Here is a 22,816-nt window from a genome sequence, read left to right as displayed (position 1 = left end):
ACAGAGCAAGATGCTGCCTCAATCAAAGTTTATTTTTTTAATTAAAAAACCAAAAACCATTTTTCCAATGCTTTCTTTTCCCCACTGATTTGCCACCTTTATCACAGAACGTGTCTGGGCTCTCTGTAATCTGTTCCATTAATCTGTCTAACCCTGTGTCATCATCACGTTTTAGTTACTGTAGACTCAAATCAAACCTCTCCTTCCCTAATACACAAACAAATTCTTCATATGAACATAAATAACAACCATACTCTTCAAAGCACCTTGGATGGTCTTGGCCCTTTATTCTTTGATACATTTTATCATACTTCATGAAAAGATTTGTCTGGAAGTTATGCTTTGACTGGAATTCTACTGGATCTATATGTCAGTTTAGAAAAACTGACATCTTACTTGTTCTGTCTTCCTAATCATGAGTAATCTCCACTAATCTACAGAATTTCACTTTATATTATTTAATACTTCTTAATGAATAAATCTCCCCTGCTGAAATCTTACCTATCTTTTGTTGTATTTATTCCTACATACTGATATTGCATTTTTAAACAGCATTTGCTTTTAATTATATTTTGAAGTTAACTGGGTACTGGCCTACAGAAATGCAACTGATGTATTAATCTTATATCCAGCCATTTTCTACAGTTTGTTATTTCAAATAATGTCTAATCTGCAGTCACATGATTTATAGATGGCAGTTCTATTTTCTCCTTTCCAGTCTTTGTGCCTTCCATTTTTTTTCTTTTTAAACTTTTGCAAAACCTGGCTAAAGCCTCAAATACAATATTAAACAGTTAAGAAAAATTCCAAGATGAATATTTCAAAGGTTATGACAAGTAAGTTCCTTCCCACCTTACCTGGAAAGATCCATCTTAAGAAATAACAGCCATATTTCTTTTAATTCTTTAGCAATCAAGAGACAACACACACTAGACTATGCTGAATTCCTGATTACAACCAGGCATTTTGAGATGATCTTTATGGCAAATGTGTTCCTACTGTATTATTTATGAAATTTTACTAAATTATATCATATTTCATTTATACAGAGTAAGCTAAGGAAAGATATTTTAATATGCTTTAAGAAATATCGTGGTACAGTCTGAAAAACTTTGGTTTAAGTCTGGAATCAGTCAGTTATTTACCAGCCATTGGTTCTAAAGGTAAGTTACTTAACCTGCCAACTTCAGTATTCCTCATATGTAAAGTGGAAATAATATGTCACAGGATGTTTGTGAGGCATAAAGTAAGACATGTAAAGTATTTAATTAGTATACTGTCTGGCACACAGTAGTCTCACAAATGGTACTAATAATTACCATCCTCTCCTGCTTAAGAACCCATGCTTTATTAAGTTTCAGGAGATAAAAATATTCTAGTGCACAGTAAATCACCATGAATTCTAAAACTATATACACTTTTTATGAACATACGTAAAATTAACAGAAATAAACTAGATGATCAGTAGTATCTTGGGGCTGTTCTTTCTTTCTTTTTTTTTTGAGACAGGGTCTCACTCTGTCACCCAGGCTGGAGTGCAGTCGGGCGATTATAGCCAGCTCACTGCAGTCTTGACCTTGAGGGCTCAAGTGATCCTCCTGCCTCAGTCTCTCCTGAGTGGCTGGGACTACAAATGTGCACAACCACGCCTAGCTCATTTATGTTTTGTAGAGACATGTTCCCACTATTTTGCTCAGGCTAGTCTCAAACTTCTGGGCTCAAGCAATCCTTCCGCCTCAGCCTCCCAAACTGCTGGGATTACAGGTATAAGCCACCACGCCCAGCCTGGAACTCTTCTTAGTAATGCATAAAACATGTACTACCACATAAGAATTATAACAGCCTTTAAAAGAGAGGAAGGATCAACTTGCATTTTACCTGGCATATCTGCTTGATCAATTTGAGCCATTGTTATTAAATGTCTGTTGATCAGCTCCTATGAAACAGAAATAAGTATATTTCTATTTAAACACAGATTCTGAACCCTGGATTTCCTATTATAATTACATAACCTAAATATTAATATTTTTGGCATGTGCACTTTTTAAATATTAAAATCATGAAACAACATTTCTAAACATGGTAAAATGTCTGAACTCCAGGCCCAGATAGACTTAGACTTGCCCATAATTAAGACTGAGTTTAAGTAGCTGTGCCACTTACACACAGGTAGCTGGGCTACCCAAAACACATGACTAACACTGTGGCTGAAAATTCAAGGTCTACTAGTAAGCTGGTAATAATTAATTTAAAAAGCACTATACTGGTAGAATTCACTTCTATGAAACAAAAATATTTCTGAGAATCTGAGTGTAAAGTGAAATTCTACATATCAAATAACTAGTTGTTTACCAAAAATTAAACAAAACACTTTTGTAAAACATTCTTTTAAAAAAATATTGAGCTCTCTTAAAAGTTATTTCCTGGGCCAAACTACTTATTTTTAACCTACACCTATTAGAAGAATACTGTTAGAAACCATTGAAATTATTTATATACTTCAAAGAGCCTTTTCAATAGAAATAAAATGAAGTACAGAAGAGCGAACCATTTAAATAGCTATTCTACGTTTTATATCCTAACACAAAATTTATTTGAAATTTTTTTAAAAGACAGGTTTCCTTAAACACACCAATTAAAACTTATAAATTCGATGTGCTTTACTACAGCATATTTGATTAAATAATATGATTTGAAAAGAGCTCTGTTCTTTCCCCTGTTCACTAAAGCACAGGAGACATTAAGTATTCTTACTACGAATTCTGAAAGCATACCTGTCGGAGTTCATCGGCCATGAAGAAGGAAGGTGCATTTGCTTTCGGTTGCATATAAGCAACGTGAGGTGCAGTCGGAGGATAAATATGATAGTTTGGAAACACCTAAAAAGGTAGGAAGGGGGTAAATATAATCACTATTTTTCTTTCTTTTTTTCTTTTTTTCAGACAGTGTCTTGCTCTGTCGCCCAGGCTGGAGTGCAGTGGCGCAATCTCGGCTCACTACAACCTCCGCCTCCCGGGTTCAAGTGATTCTCCTGCCTCAGCCTCACGAGTAGCTGGGATTACAGGCACCCGCCATCATGCCCAGCTAATTTTTCTATTTTTGTAGAGACAAGGTTTCACCACATTGGCCAGGCTGATCTTGAACTCCTGACCTCAGGTGATCCACCTGCCTCGGCCTCCCAAAGTGCTGGGATTACAGGTGTGAGCCACCATGCCCAGCCTCACTAATTTTTCATAATCGATAGGCTTTATCAGTGTTTTGATAAAATTTTAATCTTTACATGATAGCAATAAATTTTAATACATTTTAAAGCTGTAAATAATATTGAAGTAAAAACCTCAGAGAATAGCTGTTATAGAATACTTTCTGAAAGAATTTCATATTAAAAATAATATTTCAGCTGGCATGGTGGCTCACACTTGTAATCCCAGCACTTTGGGAGGCTGAGGTGGGCGGATGACCTGAGGTCAGGAGTTCGAGACCAGCCTGACCAACATGGAGAAACTCCGTCTCTACTAAAAATACAAAATTAGCCAGGTGTGGTGGCACAAACCTGTAATCCCAGCTACTTGGGAGGCTGAGGCAAGAGAATCGCTTGAACCCGGGAGGTGGAGGTTGCAGTGAGTGGAGATCGCGCCATTGCACTCCAGCCTGGGCAACAAGGGCGAAACTCCGTCTCAAATAAATAAATAAATAAATAAATAAATAAATAAATAAATAAAAATAATATTTCAGTAATCAATTAAAAATCTAATGAGCCAGCCTGGCCAACATGGTGAAACTCCATCCCTACTAAAAATACAAAAATTATCCTGGCTAACATGGTGAAACCCTGTCTCTATTAAAAATACAAAAAATTAGCCGAGTGTGGTGGCACGCACCTGTAGTCCCAGCTACTCAGGAGGTTGAGGCAGAATCATTTGAACCCAGAGGCGAGTTTGCACTACTGCAAACTCGTTTGCAGTGAGTCGAGATTGCATTACTGCATTCCAGCCTGGGTGACAGAGCGAGACTCCATCTCAAAAAAAAAAAAAAAAAAAAAGTTAGCCACGCTTAGTGGCAGGCGCCTGTAATCCCAGCTACTCAGGAGACTGAGGCAGGAGAATCGCTTGAAACTGGGAGGTGGAGGCTGCAGCGAGCTGAGATCATGCCACTGCACTCCAGCCTGGGTGACAGAGCAACACTCTGTCTCAAAAAAAAAAAAAAAAAAAAAAAAAAACCTAATGAGAAAGAAAACATTTATTCAGATACAGTAAAATTTAAGCTCCACTGAGAAGACAAAAGTAGCTCTTTGGAAGAAATGTCACATAGTCAGCCTTCTGTATCCCTGGGTTCTGTATTCAAGGATTGGACCAACCATGGGTAGGAAATATTCAGGGGAAAAAAATGACAACACAACAATAAGAAGTAATACAAATTAAAAATACAGTGTAACAACTATTTGCAGACCACTTATACTGCATTAGGTATTATAAGTAATCTAGAGATAATTTAAAGTATACAGGAGGATGTGTATAAGATCTACACAAATACTATGTCATTCTGTATCAGGGAATTGAGCACCCAGGAATTTTGCTATATGTGGGAGTCCTGGAATCAATCCCCCTTGGATACTAAGCGGCAACTATACAAACAGTTCATCACCACTTTTTGAAAGCAACTGGAAGCAAGGAAGGAGAAATTAAAGGTGTTGGGGTACTGGGAGGTAACAAAGGAACATTGCCCTGACTGCCCAAAGAATTCTCCCCTTCACAGGCATTTTGTGGCCAAACTAAACAAAGTGTTATTCAAACCCATTCTAGGTCAGCAGGTTAAGTGAACAGAAGGATACAATAATACATTTACCTTCCAAGCAAACTACAATAAAGTTACTACATCAGCTTCCAGCTTCTTGTCTTTCATTCTTCCAACTGGACTCATCCCACCACCCTTTCTTCTCTTTATCACTCTTTTCTCTGTCTCTCCTTCACTGGTCCATGATACAAAATCAAAGTTCAGTTTTAAATATCTTTTCTATTTCTTCATTCTTTCATTTTAAACAATGAAACTGTTTTCTCTTTTAAAAAGGAATTCAGCTGATTTGTGCTGCCTCAACATGATTGCTTTGATCTAGATCTCAACTAGGAAGCAGTTTTGTGATACTTGTAAGGTTTCCTTTAGCCTGTGTCTGCAGGAAGAGTAATATCTCTTTTTTCTCGTGTTGGTTTCCTTATATAACAGCATAGTTTAGGCTGGACACAGTGGCTCACGCCTATAAACCCAACACTTCAGAGGTCAAAGTGGGTGGATCACTTGAGGTCAAGAATTTGAGATCAGCCTGGCCAACTGGGTAAAACTCCATCTCTATTAAACATACAAAAGTTAGCCGGGCATGGTGGTGTGCGTCTGTAGTCCCAGCTACTAGGGAGACTGAGGTGGGAGGATGCTTGAACCCAGGAGGCGGAGGTTGCTGTGAGCAAAGATTGCACCACTGCCCTCCAGTCTGGGTGAAAGAGGGAGAATCCATCTCAAGAAAAAAAAATAATAAATAATAACAATAATAATAAATATATATATAGTGTGTGAGGGGTAAAAACATTATTAAAACGTGCCATATTTAATCTCTATAAAACTGGTGGAGGTAAATTTAATCTCTATAAAATTGGTGGAGGTAATTTTGTGCCAAAGAGCCTCCATATACATTAAACTAAATTTCTTTCTACAAATAAAATTAAAAGGTAAATTATAAAACATAATAAACGAAAAAGGCTAAAACACTCATGGATTCCTTATTTGAAAGAACAAAGCGAAGTCTCTACCTACCTATTTTTTTGATCTTCTGTTTGGAAAGTGGTTCTGTGATAATGTTTGAAAGATTTCTGATTTTTAAAAAGCCCACAAAACTGTTAGCTATTTTATTATTTTTAAAAAGCAGTTTACATGACTTACAACTATTTCTATAAATGTTTTCACATCTATTTCTCATAGAATAGTTAGATTAATATCCTTATTTTACAATTGGAGAAACAGTTTCATAAGTACATAGATTCACGAGTCTAAAAACAATGTGGCGCAAACAAAAAAAAGAAGTATGCTTTCTTTTCACTCAAATTCTCTTAGTAAAATATTAAATTCAATCAAAATAAGTTAACTTTGAGGATCAAAATGGCATATTGAAATCCAAATAATGTTTCATATAAGCCTATCATCTATGACTGTCAAATGTCTATAGATTAGATCAGCTTCCGTTATTTTAATGTAGTAATCCCCAACCTTTTTGGCACCAGGGACTGATTTCGCAGAAGACAATTTTTCCATGGACAAGGGGGTGGGGGTGAAGGGATATTTTTGGCATGATTCAAATGCATTACATTGATTGTGCACTTTATTTCTATTATTATCACATTGTAACATATAATGAAATAATTATACAACTTAGCGTAATATAGAATCAATGGGAGCTTGTTTTCCTGCAACTAGGCAGTCCCATCTGGGCGTGATGGGAAACAGTGACAGATCATCAAGGACTAGATTCTCATAAGGAGCACACAACCTAGATCCTTGGCATGCACAGTTTACAACAGGGTTCATGTTCCTATGGAATCTAATGCCGCCGCTGATCTGACACAAGGAGGAGCTCAGATGGTAATGAGAGCAATGGGGAGTGGGTGTAAATACAGATGAAACTTCACTTACTTGCCCACTGCTCACCTCCTGCTGTGAGGCCTGGTTCCTAACACTGGTCTATGGTTCAAGGATTAGGGACCCCTGTTTTAGTGGACTCTGGCTTTCTCACTCATGAGATCTTCATCTACTACTTATTTTTCTAGGGTAAATAAAATAATTTTTGAATACGGACGAAGTAATGAAGCTAAAAAAGGTACAATTTACATAACATGGAATCCTTCCCTCTCCTTCTCCATTCATTCTCGCCCCCTTGACTCCTGTCCCTTCTCCCTGTCCTGGAACATTACTAATTGACTCTGATAAGAAATCTTTCTTTCTGGCCATGTTCTTCCTCTCTTGGTCTTCATATTCACGTCTCCTCTGGGGCCACCACTTCCCAACTGTTTCATGATTCTTCTCTCACTTCATCACCAGTCCTTTGGTAACTCTTTCCTCATCTATAATCATGGCTCTCTTTGGTCTGACTCTTCTACCTCCTTAGCAAAGAGCCATACTGCAGGCCCCTTATCACTATGTGTCACTCCACCATCCACAGATCTAGCTGTTAAATAACCACCTCATCTGAAATAAGGGTTTATCATTGATTTGCTTCCAGTAACTACTGAGGACATACCATCTACTTTTTCTAGCTTCTTACTAGAGGTTAAACTATCTATACCTAAAAACAAATGTCAACAGGCATCAACTCAAGCTAGTACAAGGTAAACCCATAAGCAAAACATGCCATAGAGTACTAATGTAAGAGCATGGATATAATCTAATTTCTGATTAAACCAGATTAGTCTAAAACTAGAGTTATTAGTAAGGCAGAACTAGATAAATTTGAAGAGTTGAGAAGAGACTAGACTTCTCATCTAAGTGAGAAAATGAAATACTTTTTTGCATCACAATAAAAAGCTGCAGGAGGGGGTGGACCACCTCATTACTAAAAGGACCTGTTACAAGAGAGTACTAAAATGTCCTCTTTAATGCAAACATACCATTCCAGTCAAAGGTGCTGGAGTTGTGTCTGTATAGAAGTAAGTCGTTCCACCAACAGTTTCCTTTTGGATCACCTGACCAGAAGATGGAGTCTGAGAAACAGGATTATTAACAGATGTAGAGGCACTAGAAGGCACCATGTAACTTGCTGGATTTGGAGTGTGACTTCTTCTTCTGGGAGCAGGAGAAGTATGTGGAGTAATCTTGGGGGAATGAAGAGGGGAAGACCCAGCAGACAACGACATTCCTGAAGAAGATGTAAAAATGTTTCTTAATGGAGCAATAATTGGTTTTAGAGAAAAAGTCTGGAAAATAAAATGCAAACATTCATTTGGAAGAAACATCATCTTTGGGATCTTAAGTGCACAAAGATGAAGGAAATAATTTTATCTTGTTTTGTTGTAGAAAAAGCTCTGACTAAAGCAAATGTAAAGTTTCTTTTTTCAAATGTAGTTATTCCCAAATATGTTAGCAGATTTATTGTAAGAACAGTCTCCTCCATATCAAGGTTTACATCACAAACTTTAATAGCAAGAATGACCAAAAATTTAATAAATTAATGGAAGGGTGGGAAGTAACCGAATTGGGGCTCTTTATAAAATTAAGCCTTTTATAAAAGAAAAGCTTTTATAAAAAGCATAATTCCTTTTTTATTAAGAATCATTAACAATACAAATAGCGCATTCTCCAAACATATTACAGTTTTAAAAATTCAAATTATCTATGAAGAGCTACTAGATTTCATTCAGCCAAATATAATTAACAAAATTGTTTGAAAAAGCAAAAAAAAAAAAAAAAAAGTTGAAATACATAGCAGCTTAAGTGCCATGTGTTTAATATCAAGCAGTCTGTTGTTCTGATGCCTTTTTGTCATTAACTCTAAACAGGCATATCCTGAAAATTCCTACAGATGCGTACTATTTAAAATTAGGCCATTGACACCATTATGTTCTAGAGGAACCACCACAACCAATAAGAAATATTATGTGCAGAGCACCCTCTATCATTGGAGAAAGGGAAAGGACAATTGTCTTTACCCTTCAGGAGATTCCAAGCTAGCTGAGAAAAAAAAGACCAAAAGACCAGGTCACATGTAAAAGACATAAAATAATTTAAAAAAAACAAATATACACTAATGCACTACAAGTACATGCATAAATGCTGATGAAATGCAAATTAATTAAAACCAGGTAGAGTTAATCAAAGGCTTAATGGAGTGATCAGTTCTGAGCAGATTGAAAAGGGTATTTAGAGCAACAGTTACTCTTCCTGAAAAAAAAAGAGCTTATCCAGGAACTGTTTTCTGGCTATTTGGTGAATGCCTAAAAACCTTCAACACTGAGGTAATATGCCACCTCACAATACAAGAAAAGGGTTACCAAAAAATGCCTCTAGTCACAAAATTATGATTACCAGGGATATGAGTTTCAATGTCTAATAATTCATAAGATACCAACACGTTTTCTGAAAACATGTAGGTGAACAAAAATAAGCAGAGAACTGAAGTAATACTTTTCTTTTCTCTGAATAGCCCTCTGTACTTTCTGAAGAGCCTCAACATAATTATTTCTGGTTTTCTGAGCAACTAAAGTACGTAGGTGAGGTAAGTCGGGCTATAAACACCACAGGACATACATGCAAAGTCAACAGCAAAGCCAACACTCAAACTCAACTCTACGAATTCCCAATCTAGTACTCCTACTACTATAACACAATGTCTACTGCATTGAGATTAAAATAGGAGAGGAATTCTCAAGTTATGTCTCAAATGTGTGTAAAAGAAAATTAAACCCCAAACTCCTTAAAAAAAAACTATGAAGCCAAATTACTATATTGATATAAACCTTTTATTTTTTAAAAACTATTCCAGAGCTCTGTTTCTAACTCTATATTGTACATTTAATTAAAGGTTAATCCATACAGCAAAAATTATATTAGACTATTATCAACTGATAAAAACTTCCTACTTGTCTAAAATGAAATGCATTTTAGACAGCTTTTCCTAAAGCTAGTCTCTAAGACTTTCCAAACTAAAACTGGCCAAGTAACCAAAGATGAGTAAATTTGTTTACTATTATGACATTAAGTAACACAAAAGAACTACAATTCTTGAGCCAGGCACTAATCGAAGTGTTCCACATCCATCAGTCTACTTAATCCTCACAACCACCCTGTGAGGTAGATATAGCATATTTATTTCACAGAGGAGAAACTAACTTAAAAGATCAAAATAATTACTGTAAGGACAAATAGAGGTAATTCAACAAAAGAATCAAGATTCAAACTCAGGTTGATTTAATTACAAACTCTGTGCTCTCAGCCAACACGCTATATAGTTGCCCAGTTCCTAAGTCTTGCACACTCAGAAAAACAGGAAATCAATTACATGTTTTACTAGCTTTAGTGTGACTACTGAAGCTATGTGTAGCATGGGCTGAAGGGAAAGATTCTGACATCAAAGTAGGTATGTAAGAGAGACTAAAAGTAGAATCTTTCTTTAAGGCTGAATACATGGAAAGAGATGACCATAAAAACAATCTAAGGTGAGTTAAGACAGAAATTCATGTACAGTAGAATTTACACTATAGAGTATCAAGAGTTCTCTTAAGAATTCTAAATTTTGTGAAGTTATTTTAATATAAAGCTGCAGAAATAAAATTTGAGTTCACCTCTGAGCTGAGGCTGATTGGAGTTACTTAAATACATTTAAAATGTAAGCTGAGTGCAGTGGTGTGGGCCTGTAGTCCCAGCTACCTGAGGGGTCTGAGGCAGGAGATTCGCTTGAGCCCAAGGGTTTGAGGCTACGTGAGCCATACAGCGCCCATGAACAGCCACTGTGCTCCAATCTGGGCAACATAGCAAGACCCTGTCTCTTTAAGGCGGGGTGGTGGGGAGAGGAAAACAAGAAAAAGAAAAGAAAGAGCATTCAAAATAAAACACGTACAACAGTAAGTATCACCCCCCCATAAGGATAATAGGATATTTAAATTGCATAGGAAATTAAAAACTAAATTACTAAAATACCTAATCTAATCACAAAAGGCACAGCTTTTTGTCACCTGTATATTTTACAAGTGTGTTAAAGAACTGAGTAAAATATCTACACATCTGCTTGGAGAGAGGTATTCTGTATTTAGTATTATGAAGACCATACTAACAAGATGCTCATTCTTAAGTGCCTATATACAGTACTAAATTATAAACAGCAAGAAAGAATAGAATCACACTACAGGAACAAGTAGTTTAAAATAGGATGCTGAATTAAAATGAACAGATTCTGCTCAAATTAAGAAAATGTGATTGAAAGTTAAGAATTCTTAATTTAAAATGGCATCTTCCATTGCACATTATTTAATATTTAACCACAGGAATCTTATGCTAAAAGGGTTTGAGGAAACAATTTGATATAATAAAACTAAAGGTCTTCTTTTAATAATGAGGTACATCAGACAAACCATAATAGAAGTTTCTTCTTCATTAGAAATTTCATGTTTCACACATATTCTCATATAATTTCAATCTTTCCACATGCAGCAGGGAAAGGACTACCAATGGTTATTGGAACACCCTGATATTAACTGACACTCAATCAACAGAATACCAAAGCAAATATAATAATACATAGAAGATCAGCATAAGAAACAACCTAGAAGAATGAAAATTTATATTTTAAATATTCTAAATTAAGAATATTTCACTTTTGTATTTCATTTTTTGTATTACTTCTTGTCATTTACTCTTGAAATGACATTCTGATGACATTAGTATAGAATAATTACACTATAACTTCTAAAGTGAATATGCAAACTGAGATATTTAAAAGTAATACATGATAAATTAACTGCTTTAGGGCATTTGAAAAATTATTCTCAAAAGTACCCATTTCAAATAAAAGTAAGGAACAATATAGGAATGTCCACTGGAGAAATTAACCGGAACTGACAAAATAAAGAAATGAGATAAAAAACTTCAAGGCTAATTTATAAAGGCAAAGCATCACTGTTTTTTTGGATGACACAATTCTATTTCTGGAAAACCTAAGACAAACAACATAAAAAAATCCTGAAAATAATTACAGAATTATTAGAGTAAATGATAGAAAATTAATACATACCAAATCAGCACCCTTCCTAAATACAACCAACCAGTCAGTACAATATTATTTCTGGGAAATGAGAGACTAAACTAACATGGACACTCTCCCTCAACCCCTACCAATGTTACGAATGCACAGAACTGTGAGATAAAACACAACACCCCAGCATTTAAAATATACCTGATTTAAAAAAAAAAAAAGGGCCAGTCACAGTGGCTCAGATGTATAATCCCAGCACTTTGGGAGGCCGAGGCGGGCAGACCACCTGAGGTCAGGAGTTCAAAACAGCCTGGCCAACATAGCGAAACCCCATCTCTACTAAAAGTACAAAAATTAGCTGGGTGTGTTGATGTGCATCTGTAATCTCAGCTACTCAGAAGGCTGAGGCAGGAGAATCACTTGAACCTGGAAGGTGGAAGTTGCCGTGAGCCGAGATTGCACCATCATACTCCAGCCTGGGCAACAGAATAAAACTCTGTCTCAAAAAGTAAATAAATAAATAAATAATAAAAAATAAATTAAAACCCCCAAAGCAAGAAACTAAAGCAGAATCTGAAGTCAGGAGCTTATGTTGTGGAGTTTGGGGAATTATAAGCTAGGTCAGATACAGTCTCTACAGCTGAGTTTCTAAGGCCCACAAGGGTAGATGAAAAGTGGCCATCAGCCTATAGAATACAGAAAATGAAACTAAAACCCCTGTGTAAAACCAGGACTCTGGAAAAGCAGTAAATATAGGACAAAACCATTTCTATCAGCTCATAGAACCAAAAGGGAAGCCTGTTTATGGAACAGCAATGGAGAAAAAAGAGGAAGGTTGGAGGACCGAGGTGATGTCTTAAGAGAAATGGAAACCACATGCCTGTTCTATGCATAAGTACAAGAGAGAAAATCCTCATGAGATTCCATGCTACAGAATCCCGACAAATCAACACAATACTCAACTTGCTTTGGAAAACCTCTTCAGACACCTTGCTGAAGCAAACACCAAACTATTTTGATGAATACTTTCACAAAATGACAACATATAAGAACCTTCCCCAGAAAATAATCCCACTTAAAAGAACTCGTAAGAACCAGCACGTACAACATACTTGAGAATTAACAACCCAAGAAGAAAGAGTCCACGTAACAGAACCATATAAAACAGATTATAAAATATAATTACTACTGAGGTGATTAAGAATATGAAAGAAGTGACAAACATCACAAAAGAATAAGGTGTTTGTTCTTCCAAAACAGAGCGCACTGGCTAAGAGTGAAAATATAAGCATTAAAATTAAAGGGAAAAAAACCATCAAAAGATGCATTAAATAGTAAAGTACATAAATCAAAGAGGGAAACAATAAATTAAAGTAGATAAATCAAAGAGGGAAACAATAAATAAAGATCTGAGGAAATTACCTAGAAATAAAACTTGGAAAATTACCTAGATACAAAATAATGAAAATGTAAATATCCAGGAGAAGAAGAATACTGGAGAAGCAACATTTGAAAAAAAAAAAAAAAGATTTGTGATTTTCAAGAACTCAGCACATAAGTCCTTTGCACATAACTCCTCATTCAAGAAGTCCTAAGTAAGAGTTCTCAGCAGAGGCTGGGTGTGGTAGCTGAGCCCTGTGATCCCAGCATTTTGGGAGGCTGAGGCAGGAGAATTGCTTGAGGCGAGGCATTAGAGGCCGGTCTGGGCAACATGGTGAAACCCCGTCTCTACAAAAAATATAAAAAATTAGGCCGGGTACGGTGGCTCACGCCTGTAATTCCAACACTTTGGGAGGCCGAGGCAGGTGGATCACCTGAGGTCAGGAGTTCGAGACCAGCCTGGCCAACATGGTGAACCCCCGTCTCAACTAAAAATATAAAAATTAGCCAAACATGGTGGCATATGTCTGTAATGCCAGCTACTTGGGAGGCTGAGGCAGGAGAATCACCTGAACCCGCAAGGCAGAGGTTGCAGTGAGCAGGGGTCACACCACTGTTCCAGCCTGGATGACAAGAGTGAAACTCCATCTCAAAAACTAAACTAAACTAAACTAGACTAGACTAGACTAGACTAAACTAAACTAAAGTAAAATAAAATAAAATAAAATAAAATAAAATAAAATAAAATAAAATAAAATAAAAATAAACCAGACATGGTATGCCTCTGTAGTCCCAGCTACTCAAGAGGCTGAGGTGGAAGGATTGCTGGAGCCCAGGGAGGAAGAGGGTGAAGTGAGCTATGATCGTGCCACTGCACTCAGGCCTGGGTGACAGACAGATGCTGTTTAAAAAAAAAGTTCTGAGTAAAATAAGTCCTTTCTACCAATTACGCAAAAATGTAGCATGCGAAAGACAAAGAGAAAATCTTAAAAGCTACCAGAAAAGAGACAAATGATCTAACGAAAGAAAAATACGCTAACTGTATCAGCAACACTAAACAATGAAATTTTCAAAGGAGAAAAGATAACTGTCTACTTGAAATTTATATACAATCTACAAATGAAGAGAGAAAGACACGTTTAAGGTTTGTCACTCGCATCTCCACGGTGAAAGAACTATTAAACGATCAACTTCACTAAAAAGGAAATTCCCCCCTTGAAAGGTACGGAATGTCAGAATATGTGAGAAAATCTGAATAAGCACTAACAGTAAAAGAATAATAAAAGTCAAAATATAACTAAAATTCTAGACAACTAAAACACTGAAGGGGGACAGGAAGGCTCAAAGTCACTAAAAATTCTTGTATTGGCCAGGTGCGGTGGCTCACGCCTGTAATCCCTGCACTTTGGCAGGCTGAGGCAGGTAGATCACTTGAGGTCAGGAGTTCGAGACCAGAATGGCCAACATGGTGAAACCCCATCTCTACTAAAAATACAAAAAATTAGCCAGGCGTGGTGGCAGGCACCTGTAGTCCCAGCTACTCGGGAGGCTGACGCAGGAGAATCATTTGAACCCAGCAGGCGAAGGTTGCGGTGAGCCGAGGTCACGCCACTATACTCCAGCCTGGGCAACAGAGAGAGACTTCATCTCAAAAAAAATAAATAAAAATCTTGTATTAATATTTTTGCTGCCCATCTCTTCAACAATTCCATACTTAAAGAATGAACGGTAAAAATCTAGTGGTGACCATGTGAAACAGAAACATAATATGTAATATCCAACACCTAATTTCATACCATACACAAAAATTACTTCAAAATGAGTCAAAAACCTAAATGTACAAAACACAACAAAAAAAAAATAGGTATAAACCATTGTGACTTTTAGTCGAGCAATGGCTGCTTAAGATATGACAAATACTGCCAGTGTAGCAGATGCAAGAAATAAATAACAAACAAATAAATAAATAAAAGATAGGACAAATAAAGCACAAGCAACCAAAAACATTTTTTTAATCAGGCTTCATCAAAATTTAAAACTTTTTGTAACTCATAGGAAACTATCAAGAAAGTGAAAAGGCAACTCACAAAATAGGAGAAAATATTTGCAAATCATATATTTAATAAAGGTCTAATATGCGATGGTCAGTTCAATAGATGTTGAAAAAATATTTGACAATATTTAACATCCCTTTATGATAAAAACTCACAACAAACTGGGTAAAAAAGAAACTTACATCAAAACAATAAAAGTTAATATATGACAAACCCACAGCTAACACCACATTGAATGAGAACAATTAAAAGCCCAGCACTTTGAGACGCCAAGACAGGAAGATCGTTTGAGCTCAGGAATTTGAAACCAGCCTGAACAACATGGCAAAACTCCATCTCTACTAAAAATTCAAAAAATTAGGGCATGGTGGTGTGCACCTGTAGTCCCAGCTACTCAGGAGGAGGCTCAGGTGGGAGGATTGCTTGAGCCCAGGAGGCGGAGGTTACAGTGAGCCAAGATTGTACCACTGAACTCCAGCCTGAGTGACAGAGTGAGACCCCGTCTTTAAAAAAAAAAAAAAAAAAGCCTTTCCTCTAAGATCTGGAACAAGACAAGGATGCCCATTTTCATCACTTTTATTCAATATAGTACTGGAAGTCCTAGCCACAGCAATTAGGCAAGAGAAAAAAACAAAGGTAACCAGATTGGAAAGGAAAAATCTAAATCTAATCATCCTTGTTTGTAGACAACATGGTATTAGAGTTAGAAACACCAAAAGACTCCACCCAAAAACTGTCAAAAGTGATAAACAAACTTAGTAAAAGTTTCAGGAAACCAACTTAAAAAAACCAGTATCATTTATATATGCCAACAGTGAACAACCTGAAGAAGAGATCAAGAAAGCAATCCCATTTACAATAGCTACAAAAAATATAAAATATCTAGGAATAAATTTAACCAAAGAAGTGAAAGATCCCTATAAGCAAAACTATAAAACACTGACGAAAGAAACTGAAGAGGACACAAAAAGAGTGAAAGATATGCCATGCTCATGAATTGGAAGAATTAATATTGTTAAAATGTTACTACTACCCAAAGCAATCGACAGATTCAACACAATCTATCAAAATATCAAGGACATTCTTTGCATAAACAGAAAAAACAATCCAAAATTCATATGAAACTACAAAAATCTTAACAGCCAAAGCATTCTGAGCAAAACTAACAAAGCACGAAACATCTACTACTTGCTTCAAAATATGTTACAAAGTCACAGTAACCGAAACAGTACGGTACCTGCATAAAAGCAGACACACAGACCAATGGAACAGAACAGGGAACTTGAAATAAATTCACATATTTATAGGCAACTAATTTTCCAGAAAGGTGCTAAGAACACATATTGGGGAAAAGACAGTCTCTTCAATAAATGGTGTTTGGGAAACTGGATAACTACATGCAGAGAATGAAGTTATGTTCCTTTCTCTTACCATATGCAAAGGTCAAATCAAAATGGATTAAAGACTTAAATTTAAGGCTTGAAACTATTAGGATAAAAACACTGGGAAAACCCTTCAGGACATTAATCTGGGCAAAGATATTTTGGGTAAGATCTCAAAAGCATAGGCAACAAAAGCAAAAATAGACAAATGGGGCTATATTAGACTAAAAAGTATCTGCACAGCAAAGGAAACAATCAACAAAGTGAAGACAATCTGCAGAATGAGAGAATATATATGCACACTATCCCTTCATCAGGAAATTAATGATTAGTATAAAGAACTCAAACATCTCAATAGCAAAAATAAATAAATAAATAAATCCAAATAGTCTGATTTTAAAATAGGCAAAAGATCAGGACAGACATTTCTCAAAAAAAGACATACAAATGACCAAGTTATATGAAAAAAGTCCAGCATTATTAATCATCAGGGAAAAGGAAATCAAAACCACAATGAGATCATATTACCCCAGTTGAAGTGGCTTTTATCAAAAAGACAAAAATAATGAATACTGGTGAGGATATGGAGAAAGGAGAACATCGGTATACTATTGATGGGAATGAAAACGAGTACAGCCACTATGGAAAACAATATGCAGGTTCCTCAAAAAAACTAAAAACAGAACTGCCATATGATCCAGCAATCCCACTGCTGGGTTTATACAAAGAAAAGAAGTCAGTATGTAGAAGAGATATCTACATTCCCACGTTTATTGCAGGACTATTCACAATAGCCAAGATAGAGAGTCAACTGAAGTGTCCATTAATGGATGAATGAATAAAGAACATGTGATACATGCATACAACAAAATATTCTTCGGTCATAAAAAAAAAATGACATCCTGTCATTTTCAGCAATATAGATGGTACCGGAGATCATTATGTTAAGTGAAATAAGGCCAGGAACAGAAAAATAAACACTGCATGTTCTTGCTCATACGCAGGAGCTTAGACAGTAGATCTCATAGAGATAGAAAGTAAACTGGTGGTTACCAGAAGTTGGGAAGTATTGGTGGGTGGGGGACTGAAGAGGTTAGTTAACGGGTACAAAAATACATTTAGAAGGAATAAGATTTAGCGTTCAATAGTATAGCAGGTGACTACAGTTAACAATTTGTTGTATAATTCAAAATAGCTAGAAGAAGTGAAATATTCCCAATATAAATGTTTGAGGTAATGGCTATCCCAATTTCTCTGATTTGATCATTGTATGCATGTATCAAAATAATACACATACCGGCAAATTATGTACAGCTATTATGTATCAATTGAAAAAAAAACAGGTCTAGTATGAAGAAGAATATAAAAACCACACAATGATTTAAAAGAATCAAACAAGTAAATTTAAAACAGGGCAAAAGATTTGAATAGACATTTCTTCCGAAGAACACATACAAATGGCCGATAAGCACATGGAAAACTCCTCAAAATCTTTAGTCATTAGGGACACAGAAATCAAAACCCCAATAATACACTGTTTCATACACACTAGGATGGCTATAATCAATTGCTATGACCCTAGCAGTGGAACTGTGATTCCGAATTGTGTATTACCGAAGAGCACTAAAAACATAAGTTCGCACAAAAACTTGTACATGAATGCTCATAGTAGCATTATGCGTAATTACCAAAAAGTGGAAATAACCCAAATGTCTATCAATGGATAAGTGGTAAACAAAACATGATATATCTACATAATAGAACATTATTCACCAATAAAAAGGAAGGAAATACTGACATATACTACAACATGGATGAACCTTGAAAACATTAGCTCAAAGAGGCTAGACATAAAAAAGTCACATATGATTCTATTTATATGAAATGTCCAGAATAGGCAAATCTATAAAACATCAGAAAATAGATTAGTGGTTTTCAGGGAATGAAGAAAGAGAAAAATGAGAAGTGTCAGTTAACAGATACTAAGTTTCCTTTTGGGGCAATGAAAATGCTATGGAATTTGAATGGTAATGGTTTCATGATCTTTTGATATATCAAAACCTACTGAATTACATACTTTAAAAGGATTGATTTTATAGTATGTGAATTATATCTCAATTAAAAAATTAATATTCAAATCACTGCCTAGGGGTATGGTAGAGGGATCAAAAGGACCAAGAAAACTATTAATCAAATGTGAGAGGGGTGTTGGTGGGACAATGAAATACAATGTTTAAAAAAAAAAAGGAACCCATTTACATTTACTAGCAGCAACAAAAAAGATAAAATCTGTAGATACAAACAACTAGAACTGTGTAAGACCCCTATGAAGAAAACACAAAAACCTACTGACAGAAATAACGGATTACTTAAACAAACGGGAATAAACACCCATACTTATTTGTTATAAAGATGTCACTTCTACCCTAAAATAATCTAAAATTATGATGCTAGCTCAATAAAAATATCAACAGGATTTAAAAATATTAGCCAAGCTGGCCGGGCTCACGCCTGTAATCCCAGCACTTTGGGAGGCTGAGGTGGGCGGATCATGAGGTCAGGAGTTCAAGACCAGTCTCACCAACATGGTGAAACCCTGTCTCAACTAAAAATGCAAAAATTAGCCGGGTGTGGTGGCACGTGCCTGTAATCCCAGCTACTAAGGAGGCTGAAGCAGGAGAATCGCTTGAACCCGGGAGGCGGACATTGCAGTGAGCCAAGATAGCGCCATTGCACTCTAGCCTGGGCGACAGAGTGAGACTCCATCTCAAAAATAAAATAAAATAAAATAAATAAAATAAAATAAAAATATTAGCCAAGCTAATTATATCTATGTGGGGGAAAAAAAGCATCAAGAATAGCCAGGAAAAAAAAATTACTGAAGAAAAGAAAAACAATTAAGGATGAAATTGAAGAAAATTTAAAAGAAAAAAACAAAAGATAAAAAATTAAGAAGAAAAAAGTGGGCCATAACACCATTAGACACTGAAAAATGATCAAACCTACAGTAACGAAGATAGACGTTTGATAGAGGCTCATATGAACAGTGCAAAAGAACAGGACACCAAAACCGATCTCAAATATATATATATAAATATATATATAAATGTATATAAATATATATATATAAAAAATAAGTATAACATAAAGGCTGTACTTCAGACTTCAAGGGAGGAGATGACCTGTCCAATAATCAGATGTAACAACTTGCTATCACTAAACAATGAAGTGAATAAACAAACAAATGGTTATATAGATAAAATCAAAAAAGTGAATTTCCCTTTCATTCATTACACCCACATAAATTTTACATGAATATTCAGATTAAATATTTAAGAGTTTAAAATAAAAGAACTATTTTTAAAAATTTGCTGTTACGAAGAAATAAAATTCAAAGGTCAAAAAATAAGATGTTCATCAATTTAACTTCTTCAAGAGACAAAAATTGACAAAAATTGCTGCAGAACAAAAAAAGATATCTGCAACACTTAATAAAGGGCTAGTCTGTTTAACATATAGTTCTTAAAATCATAAACAGAAAGTAAGCAGTGAAAAATGAACAAGTTATACAACTAGCCAGTTGGCAGAAAAGAAAAATACCTCAAACATAAAAAGATGCTCACGTCTGGTGCTAATTAAAAAGATGCATCTTTTCCGAAAGATTTTATGTTTTAAAGAAAGAATTAGGCTGGGCGCGGTAGCTCACGCCTGTAATCCCAGCACTTTGGGAGGCCAAGGCGGACAGATCACGAGGTCAGGAGTCCGAGACCAGCCTGACCAACATGGTGAAATCCCGTCCCTACTAAAAATACAAAAGTTAGCTGGGCATGGTGGCACGCACCTGTGATCCCAGCCAGTCAGGAGGCTGAGGCAGGAGAATCGCTGGAATCTGGGAGGCGGAGTTTACAGTGAGCCGAGATCGCACCACTGCACTCCAGCCTGGGTGACAGCAAAACTCTGTCTCCAAAAAAAAAAAAAAAAAGAACCAAGAACTAAAGAGACACAAATGAAAAGTGGCTCACTGTTGGCCTCTTCTCAGACTGGCATAGAAAAAAATAAGTTTAATTAGACCATTATTAAAAGGGTATGTGGAATATAAACACTGTCGTAGACTTCTGGTATCTTTTTAAGTCAATGTAGCAACACCTACCCATTAAAACATTTTCATTATGATAATGGTAAATAATTCAAAGTGTAAGTAATTCAAACGAAGACAGACACAAATGAAAAATAAAAACTGTGAATTCCATAAAAGTGAAAATTCTTGTCTCGCTTATGTTTTTGGCCTATAAGAGTCACTGAATAAAGGCCTCATGAATTAGTGTCAAGGTTTTAAATCCATTCCAGTAAAATTTGGAGGAAACATTTGCTTCAACCAGAAAAGTTAAAAAGTGTATACAAATCAAGCGCGCCTGAGATTCCAGAGTGAAGATCATCCTAAACAGGGAAATATTAAAAACATTCTTTGTAAAATCAGTAACAGGACAAAAATATCAACTATGAGCACTTCTCTACAACATTGTACTAAAGGCCCTAGCCAACACAAGATAGCTGGGAAAAAGGCTGGAAGGGAAGAAATAAACCTATCATTGTTTGCCATCATCCAAATACAAGAATCTATAAAATACACACAATAAAAGTTTATCAGGGTGACCAAATACAAAAGTGTATCACATATCTAAACACCAGAAATAATCCATTTAAAAGATTTTTTTAAAGACACCAATTATGATACCAGTGAGTACTACAAAGCATCCTGTATAAAGATACAAAATAAATCTAACAAAATATGTATAAGACCTAAACATGAGTAATTACAAAACTTTGTGGAAAGACATTAAAGACAACCTGGAAACAGCTGGAGAGGGAGAACCCCTCCGTGTTCAGAGATTGAAAGACAATATTGTAATGAGGATTCTTTTCAAATTCTCTAAAAATTAATACAGCTTCTCTGAAGACACCACGATGCTTCATGTACCCACACATCAAAAAAGCTTCTCCCTTCTCTCATACATCATCAACAACTGTACTTGCCAACATCAAATACTCTAAACCTCAACCGCACAGTAAATTCTAGTTCATCCTTCTGAAACATCTTCTTACTTGATGAAGATTTTCTTGACACCCATATCTAAAAATTATTCCCATCACTTTGTTCTTCTTTTTGCTGCAAATACCACATGTGATTCAGCTGTTCTATGGGGAAGAACTGTGCCTTAATCCTCTCTGTATTCCCATCTACACATGTAAATGGCAAACTGTGGTAGATGGGAAATTATTCAAAATATAATTTTGTTGAAAAGAAATGGATATAGAGGTGAAGATCTCCTCTTTCCTTGGTACCAACAACCAAGATGCTAAATACAGCAATAGCTATCATTATCAAATTGTCTGGAATAACAAAGGCCATCATGGAAGTACTCAGTATAACAAAAAGCTGAGGGCAGAGGAAAAGTAAATGATCATGCTATCAAGCAGCATGTATGTCAGTCAATAAAAGCAAACATGAAACAACCCACTAGACACTATGAGAGAAACAGAGGAATGTAAAGGCATCTGGGGTGAAGGACATTCTTCTGACAGTCTTATTACTCTAATATGTGTTACTTTTTCTAGGTCAATGCAATCTGAGTAAACCTAGGTTACACAAATAGTTTTCATGAAGTTCCAATAACCAAACTAAATCCTCAATAATAAATTGTCATGTCTAACTACATTGAAGATAATGATTTAGATTAGAAATAAAACATATGTCATCTTGAACAGATAGATGACTTGAGAACATGGGAAGCATTATCTTCTTAATAACAAGGCCAATATCTGGGGCTTCTGCCATGAGAAAAATCATACTAAGGAACTTACACAATCATAATCAAAATACAAAAAAATGCACTACTACAAATACTTCTTTACTCATTTTTAACCAAATTCCCCAAATCACCCCCCCAAAATTAAAGAATATATAGTTATAGCCCAAAACAGATACTATGTTTATATTCCCAAATTCTGAGTCCTAAACATGTTAAGAATTAATAAAGTCTCTTCTTTGACTTTCCTGATGATTCAAAGAGTAGAAATAAATTATCCAAAGTTGAGTTCAACGAAGCCTCCTTCACAACCCCCACCCCTGCCACCAACACTTGTTATTTCAGTGCTTCAGAGACAAGCTTTGTTCCTTACACCATTTCTATCACTGGCTCTTCTAAGCAGCAGAAGAAACTGAGTTTAAGGAAGGTATTTCAGCATAATTACTATTGCAATTAAAGTTTGAATGTCAT

General features: G+C 35.7%; 1 protein-coding gene across 1 annotated transcript in view; it reads right to left on the bottom strand.

Moving 5' to 3' along the window:
* Window positions 1–22,816, bottom strand: part of PAN3 (PAN3 poly(A) specific ribonuclease subunit) — a 123,576-nt gene that overhangs the window by 30,939 nt on the left and 69,821 nt on the right. The window contains exons 4-6 of the mRNA XM_011999978.1: window positions 7,647–7,894; window positions 2,775–2,879; window positions 1,879–1,936 (exon numbers count right to left, since the gene is read on the bottom strand). Coding sequence (XP_011855368.1) covers window positions 1,879–1,936; window positions 2,775–2,879; window positions 7,647–7,894 — 411 coding nt within the window. The remainder of the gene's footprint in view (window positions 1–1,878; window positions 1,937–2,774; window positions 2,880–7,646; window positions 7,895–22,816) is intronic.

This window comes from Mandrillus leucophaeus, unplaced genomic scaffold (assembly GCF_000951045.1).
Source record: "Mandrillus leucophaeus isolate KB7577 unplaced genomic scaffold, Mleu.le_1.0 Scaffold61, whole genome shotgun sequence".
NCBI classification, from domain to species: Eukaryota; Metazoa; Chordata; class Mammalia; order Primates; family Cercopithecidae; genus Mandrillus; species Mandrillus leucophaeus.
Note: the sequence above shows the minus strand (reverse complement) of the source record. Positions and strands in the feature narration are given on the sequence as shown.